General features: G+C 39.6%; 2 protein-coding genes across 2 annotated transcripts; both read left to right on the top strand.

Annotated features, from left to right (window-relative positions):
* The first annotated feature begins 1,945 nt into the window (after positions 1-1,945).
* Positions 1,946-4,706, top strand: mrpl53 (mitochondrial ribosomal protein L53). Its single transcript, XM_014981227.2, has 3 exons — positions 1,946-2,100; positions 2,791-2,903; positions 4,522-4,706. The coding sequence occupies exons 1-3, from the start codon at positions 2,006-2,008 to the stop codon at positions 4,626-4,628; spliced, it is 315 nt and encodes a 104-aa protein (XP_014836713.1). The 5' UTR covers positions 1,946-2,005; the 3' UTR covers positions 4,629-4,706.
* An 837-nt stretch (positions 4,707-5,543) lies between these two features.
* fabp4a (fatty acid binding protein 4a) lies at positions 5,544-6,901 on the top strand. Its single transcript, XM_014981226.2, has 4 exons — positions 5,544-5,699; positions 5,800-5,975; positions 6,107-6,208; positions 6,664-6,901. The coding sequence occupies exons 1-4, from the start codon at positions 5,627-5,629 to the stop codon at positions 6,712-6,714; spliced, it is 402 nt and encodes a 133-aa protein (XP_014836712.2). The 5' UTR covers positions 5,544-5,626; the 3' UTR covers positions 6,715-6,901.
* The last annotated feature ends 290 nt before the right edge of the window (positions 6,902-7,191 follow it).

The raw sequence follows: 7,191 nt of genomic DNA on the forward strand, positions 1-7,191 counted from the left end.
TTTTCCTTTCAGGTCAAACATTCCCTTGTGCATTCATTGTTTCTCAGCAGCCTCTCCCCCACTTTCTTACTGCCTGCGCAAAGAGTACATTTCCTACAACAGCTTGCTGTTTGTGTGTGTGTGTGTGTATGTGTGTGTGTGTGGTGCATGTGGGGTGTGTAGAGGAAATGCTTCTGCCTTTCAGTAGCCTCACGTCTAAATTTAGAGTACCCCGGCTGTCAGAGGCCAGCTCGGACTGCTGGCCGCTCAGGAAAGAGACTCGAGGCGTGTTGAAGTCGAGGACAAATTGAGTAAGGCTGGGCTGTGCTCAGCTGAGAATAACACGTTTGCTCCTCGTACGCCCTGAAAAACAAGAGGACCTATAAATATCCCCCAAACAGCCAGGAGAGTTTCAGGAAGTGAGAATGCAATGGTGAACAATGTTAAATGGGCAGACAAGTTGGGTCATCCATCATCAAACGAGATCATTTATGAGAAATGTAAGATATGATCACCGAAGAGTCATTCTTAGGTCATAGACGAGGTTGAGATTACATTTACTGTAGTCGTGTGACGAAAAAGAAAACAAAAGGCCAACATTGCAAATCCAAACATGCAAGGAACCGATTAGTGTGTCTTTTTTTAAATTTTTTATCTGTTTGCAGGCAGTGCATCGTTCTCGTCTTTTTGATTATGAGATGTGCCTCTATGTCTGAATGTTTGGAGAGCAGCACCTCTTTTATTGACTCAGTTCCTGACGGGCCCCCCTGCCCCTTCTCTCTGTTGCTTGTTTGCCCTCTAATGTGATTCGGTTCTGCCAAACGGAGATGATAGCAGCAAAGAGCCACACTCGGTTTGCCTCTGGGCTTTCCTTTAATGGGTTTTGGCGTATAACCAGGGACGAAACTCTGCTTTTTCCATCAGTATCATTTTGTATTTTAAATCAACATTTTGCCCAAATAATACTGGAAAAAAAAAAATCAACAAAGAGCTCAAATGCAATATGGAAAAGTCTGGATGCAAAATCAGTTTAAAAAAAAATCATAGGTCTGGTTAAGTATGGAAGAAGAAAACAGTTTGAAGAAAAAAAAATACTTCCACATTTTTTTGTTCTGCTATGAGCTCTGCAGCTCATTGGCCACTCCTTCATTCTGGGTTATAATTCTCTCTTTAAAACTAAGTGATTTTTTTCTAAATTGAACTGGGTATGTATTCCATTAGTGCTTGTTGCATATGCATCAATTGGAGCAGCAACAGCAAAAGCATAGTCTGCTCTAAGTTTCTGCTTGGATTTTAAGTAAGAAGCTGCTAGTTGGCTGGTTGTCTCAGGGATGAATAAATGCACTGTCAGTGTCTACTTTTCAAATTGTGAGTTATAATAGAGTTGAGAAAAGTCTTTAAGAACTGAACTGTAAATATGCAGTTGGATTAAAATTGATTGTATGTGGAAGACAAAATTATGTCCTACTGAAATCATCAGTATCATCAGTGATATAAACCACATTTGTCTTTATTGAATTTGGATTTGTGCAATCAAAATAGATGAGCTGAAATAAGTAAAAAATAAAATCAAACAAACTTGAAGTTGAACTACTTTGCAAAACTCTGTAAGATATTTCAGCCACAAACTAGTAATACTGAGTCAGGTCCTGCTACCAGTCTTTTGGGATTGATTTATTTAATTCAAATTAACTTATAAATCAAAATTTCGTGTGTGGTAGAGAGTGAAATCAGTGGTGCATAGTGTGCATGAGTGAATATATGTGTTATAATGTGCAAGAAAAAATTAACTACGAGACAAAAATAGCATCATACCTGAGAAGGAGATAGGACACAAATTAGTCAGCAGTTATACTTTAAAAAAGTTATATTTTATTGTATTGCATCGTATTGTATTGTACCATATTTATAGACCCAAAGTCGGAAATATTCACTTTGGAATATTCCCCATCCTCTGCCGCCCTCTAGTGGTTTCAACTAGACGCTTCACTTCCTGTCGAGGTAAGAGGTCACCATTCCAGAAAACATGGCGGCCACCAGTAAAAGTACCGTGTTATTGAAAGCTGTGAAGAAAATAACCATCCAGTTCTGTCCGTTCGAGTCCAATGTCCGCTCAACAAGGTGAGAAACCTTCGCTCAGCGTTACTGTTGTGCTACAATGCCGTTGTTTTGTAAATTTTGTGTAATAATGGCAGGGTTGTTGTTTGTGAGAAAATAGTCGATATTAACGAAGACCAGCCATCAAGAACCAGGATTTGCCTCTCTCTGTTCTAAAGGGTCAAAAAGCTGAAGCTGCCCTTTTTATTAATTTGACCCTTTTTTAAAATTAATTTTATTTGTTTAATGCACCTGCATATCGCTGGCAGTTCACAGTCAAGTACTCGAAAGCAAAAGTACGTATTTCTCAGTTGTAAAATTCAAGACATGAAGTGACTTCTCAAAGATAGTTTGTCCTTTCAGTAGCTGTAATAAGTAAGTCTAGCTTTCTTGTATAGTTTTTACACATTCAATTTTCTTTAATAGTAACAAAAGGTCTCCTAATATCTGATGGTTTTCCCTGAAACCACTCCTATAAGGCTCAGAGGAAATAGTCAGTATGAAACATTCAGATTTTATAATTAATGATTATTCCCCCTCTTATGTTTATCATAGTTTTTTGTTTTAAAATTGAGGCCAGTGTTGAACCAGTGTCAGCGCAGCATGCCTCTGTCATTTAAAGGATTGACTTCATTTATCAACTAACATACTGATGAGGTTTAATGCACCAGATGTGGAGGACTCAAAGACCCCGATGCCTGCTTGTCTTTTCAGAGAGTTTCTGGCTCTGGTGGGTTCAGCGAAGGCCCGCTCCACCAACATGAACTGTGAGGTGATTTCTGTGGTGAAACACGACAAGTCGGAACCAGTAATCGACGTAACGTATGGTAAGAAATCGGGCCATGTGCAGCTTTGCTGTTTTTTTCAATGAGTACCGGTTGAATATCAATGGGTTCTGATCTGTTAGGCAATGTTCTACTGCTCAACAGAAGGAACATCATAATAAATTCAGAGTCTAATAAGTTATGATTATATTGTCTAAGTATACATAGACATGTTAATAAACTTTATTAACAGTTTGGACTGCCCAGTTCAGATGATTGTGGCACTAGCGCACAACAAGACAAAGAGAATTTATATTCAGTGATACAGAATTTAGTTAAGTTCAAATCAGTCCAGTTTATTCCAAGACAACCCAATCATAGAATGCAGTTAAAACTGATCATTTAATGCCATTTGGAATAAAGTTATCTACATGATGAAGTCCAACCCGACGCATTGATCTTGAGTTTGCAGCATTGCTTTGTCCTGAGCAAGCATGTGGTGACAGTGGAGAGGAATCTCTCCCCTTTAACAGGAAGAGCTGAAAGCAATCTGGCCTCTTGGGAACACATGGAGCAATAAAATATTATATTTAAGAAGAAGAATTAGAGTTATTTCATCTATTTCATGGGCAACCAATGCAGAGAAGCTAAATTTGGAAAGGCTCACATATTGATGTCTGATCTCTTTATTTTATCCTGTAAACAAAGCTCTTATAAACCACCAAAAAAAACCCATTGTCCTCATTATTATAAAATCAACAAACAACATTTTTCTTAGCTAGTAAAAAAGTTATTAGGACATCCCAATCCCTAACAGCTAGTGAATCCCTACCCACTTTGGTTGAAAGTGAAAGTCTGAGGAAAGTTTAACAATATTTTTGAAGTCCTGGTCTCTGTCTCGTAAACTTCAGTTTGTCCTTCATGGTAAAAAGCAAATGTTTCATCTTTGCTCACCTCCCTGGAAAAGTGAACTCTTCTTCTCTCTTAATGTAACAGCAGCATTAAGACTCTGTTCTATGTTTTGCGACGACATTTTATCGTTTTTAGAGACTTCTTTTCAACAGCCTTTCAGCCTGCTTTCTGTGAGAACTTCCTCGGGCTGCCGGTTTTAAATGGCCTTCGTCCGTAATGCGAAGCGGCAGATTTATGCCCGTTTGTAATTGTAGCCGACGTAGTTGTGAATAAATCTACGGATGTCCTAATTTATTTCTCACGAGAAATTGTGCTCTCGTTACATTTTACTGAAAGCTCTTTTGTTCAGTTTTTCTCGTCTGTATGCACCTGAATTGATATTAAGTATCCAATGGATGTCAGAAAAATCAGACAGACTGTTGCAGGGTATTGTGATTTTTTTTTTTTTTTCTCACATGACTGCATCCGCGTCCAAACCCCTCGTATTAAAAATTCAGAATAGATCCAAGTTTCTGAGGAGACTTATAATCTGCCGTCAGTAACAAACACTTCATCCCTCAATTAGTTCCTGGTGGTTTGGTTAGCGTGAGCTACGGCACGTTTCTGCACACAAATATTTGGCGTTGGTCAGCAGAGTCTCTTTTGTGGTGCTTGACATTTGCTCAGAGTTAACTTCCCCTGTGTTTCACTCCTTACACAGTGCCGCCTCCTCCGAGTCATCTCATTGTGTCTTCTGTTTTTTTGTTGTTGTTGTTGTTTGTCACCACAGTGGACGGAGAGAGGCTGGTGATGAAGGGGGAAAGGTTGACTTGCCGCGAGATGCTGAGCGCGTTTCAGTCCCGCTGCAAAGACAAGGACCCGCAGAGCAAGAAATGACCGCCTGTTTGAATTTGTTTGTATTTATATGCGTGTGCAATCTTGGAAATGTACAATAAAACAATATGTTTAGCTAAATGCGACTCCTTTTGTAAGTTACGGTAGAATTGCTTTACACTCATTGTGAATTTTGTTTTAACTGTGTACCTCAGATATACTTTTTTTGTGAGCGACGAACCAGTCGGTTAAAATCGTTTCGAGCAATAAAGCTGGCATTAATCAGTACAGAGTCAGTCGAATCTAATATTTTGTTAGACACAGCTGGACTTTTATGAAATTTAGCAACAAAAAAAAGCAGTCCAAGTGAAATTAACACAGCTATCATATATTAGACACATATATAATATCAAGTTAACCATTTTCAATAGACTTTTAATGTATTTGCCATTCATTTGCATGAATGCCTGTTCATCCATTTGTCATTTCATCCATCCGGCTGTCCATCCATTGATCGATTTGTTTGTATGTTTGTCCTTTACCTCACAGTTATCAGCTAATACTCTGGATCAATCAGATTGCGTTGTACAAATAAGCAAACCTGAATGACATTTTCCCTGGTGGTGACTTTACTTCCCCACTAAGCGCTCTCTCTCTCTCTCTCTCTCTCTCTCTCTCTCTCTCTCTCTCTCTCTCTCCTGTACCATTACATTCTTGCACTGTCGATTTCTTTCAGATTTTTTATAATTTTTTTTATTATACATTCAGATCCTTCTGAGATAGATTCAAACATAGGACAAACAAAAGAAAATAGTCAGATTTAATAGACAGCATTGCAAGTAAAAGGTTCGGATTATCGGAGGCGGGACTTAAAATTATTTAAATGTCTGACTTGTGTTGTGACATAGAGGGATGCGATTGGCTTCACTTGCGTTTACGGGGAAAAAAAAAAAAAAGCGAGCTGGCCCTTTAAAAGCACCCATTGCCTGGCCAGTTCATCATACTGGTCAAGAGAAAGTTACGATTTGTTGTGGAGGATAATCACACCAAAGACTGCGACAATGGTTGACCAGTTTGTGGGAACATGGAAGATGATTTCCAGCGAGAACTTTGACGACTACATGAAGGCACTGGGTGAGCCCTTATTAAATTAGGCAAAACGGGTCCTTTATCGATACTCAAGTTGCTGAATTTTCTCCGAAATGTTATTCAAACGTTTCCTTCCGTGCTGCAGGTGTGGGGTTTGCCACCCGGCAGGTGGGGAACCGAACCAAGCCCAACTTCGTGATGAGCGTGGATGATCAGGGGCTGATCTGTATGAAGTCTCAGAGCGCCTTCAAAACTACCGAGGTCAAGTTCAAGCTTAACGAGCCTTTCGACGAGACGACTGCTGATGACCGGAAGACGAGGGTTAGTTTGTTGGGTCTTGACGACTTCAACGTTTGGATTCGGAAGGAGTCGCAACTTGCAGCTTTGTCGTCCAATCCTCCCAATGCTGGAGTTTAACAGTGTGTCCCTCTCCCCTCTTCTCCGCCCTGCAGAGTGTGGTTAGTCTGGACAACGGCAAGCTCATTCAGAAACAGAGTTGGGATGGCAAAGAAACGAACATCGAGAGGGAGATCTCTGATGGCAAACTCGTGGCGGTGAGTGTATTTTTATATTTTTATTTTTTTAAAGCCGATGAAGACCCGCCTTAGTACTTAAAAACTGTGCATGTTGCAGAGAAATGATGTCAAACGACTGAAGTTGTAAGATACGATTGCTTTTTTTTATATATTCTTGGATTCTTTTTCTAAGTCTTGAGTCACGCTATCAAAGCAGAAAACTGAATCTTGTAATGTTGCTTTCATTTCTGTTTCCATGTATATCAAGGGCAGGTTTGACTCGCCTAGTCTTAATATTGTGGAAAAACTGAATTTTAACAAGCATTTGTTTTCCCCCTTAAAATGCTGAAATTCAATTTTGCCACACAACATGAGCATAGTAATAGAAATTCACACTAAATCTTGTTTTTCCCCCCTCGCTCTCCTCCTCCATCACCTTCTGCATAACTTTCTAAAGACTTGCTCCAGATGACCTGTCTGTGTTCTCTCCTCAGAAATGCATAATGGGAGATGTTGTGGCTGTGAGGACGTACGTGAAGGAGTGACGTTGATCCTGGATGACCGGCTCAGTTCAATGAGCATGCTCCCAAACTGAAATGGCATGTTCCTGCTCTCTGTACAATTGTTGCCAAAGTCCGCTTTTTGTATCTTGTTGCCCTCATCTTGATGCCTTCTTGGGTTTTTGTTTGAAACTCTTGGGGTGGATTTTGTGAATAAAAGCTTGAGAATTTGTCAGATGTCCGACTCTTTTTGTCATCAAGTCTTAATCAAGGTCTCGTTCTGAGATGCTCAAATACTGGGGAATGTTTGAATACAAGTTCTCTGCTGGCTTCTGGATTCATCTAATGAGCTGGATTTGAGTCCAAAGCAAGTGTTTCCCCATGCTGAAGGTTTATGAAACTTAATAGATTTTTTTTTCCTCCATTGGTCCTTTAAAGGTCAAAACTTTGAGCCATCCTGCTTGGATGCAAAGGAATGTGAGCTCTTTTTAGAAGTGTGTGTAGGGGAATTTTTTTTTTTTT

The sequence above is a fragment of the Poecilia mexicana genome, unplaced genomic scaffold (genome assembly GCF_051168715.1).
Source record: "Poecilia mexicana isolate PSO_F unplaced genomic scaffold, ASM5116871v1 scaffold_11, whole genome shotgun sequence".
NCBI lineage: Eukaryota > Metazoa > Chordata > Actinopteri > Cyprinodontiformes > Poeciliidae > Poecilia > Poecilia mexicana.

What these genes read in the sequence shown, in the direction of transcription:
- mrpl53 (XM_014981227.2), top strand. Translation starts at nt 2,006, where the DNA reads ATGGCGGCCACCAGTAAAAGTACCGTGTTATTGAAAGCTGTGAAGAAA. An exon ending in TCCAATGTCCGCTCAACAAG is followed by an intron (nt 2,101 to 2,790) that starts GTGAGAAACCTT and finishes TTGTCTTTTCAG; the next exon opens with AGAGTTTCTGGCTCTGGTGG. An exon ending in AGTAATCGACGTAACGTATG is followed by an intron (nt 2,904 to 4,521) that starts GTAAGAAATCGG and finishes TTGTCACCACAG; the next exon opens with TGGACGGAGAGAGGCTGGTG.
- fabp4a (XM_014981226.2), top strand. Translation starts at nt 5,627, where the DNA reads ATGGTTGACCAGTTTGTGGGAACATGGAAGATGATTTCCAGCGAGAAC. An exon ending in CGACTACATGAAGGCACTGG is followed by an intron (nt 5,700 to 5,799) that starts GTGAGCCCTTAT and finishes TCCGTGCTGCAG; the next exon opens with GTGTGGGGTTTGCCACCCGG. An exon ending in CTGATGACCGGAAGACGAGG is followed by an intron (nt 5,976 to 6,106) that starts GTTAGTTTGTTG and finishes TCCGCCCTGCAG; the next exon opens with AGTGTGGTTAGTCTGGACAA.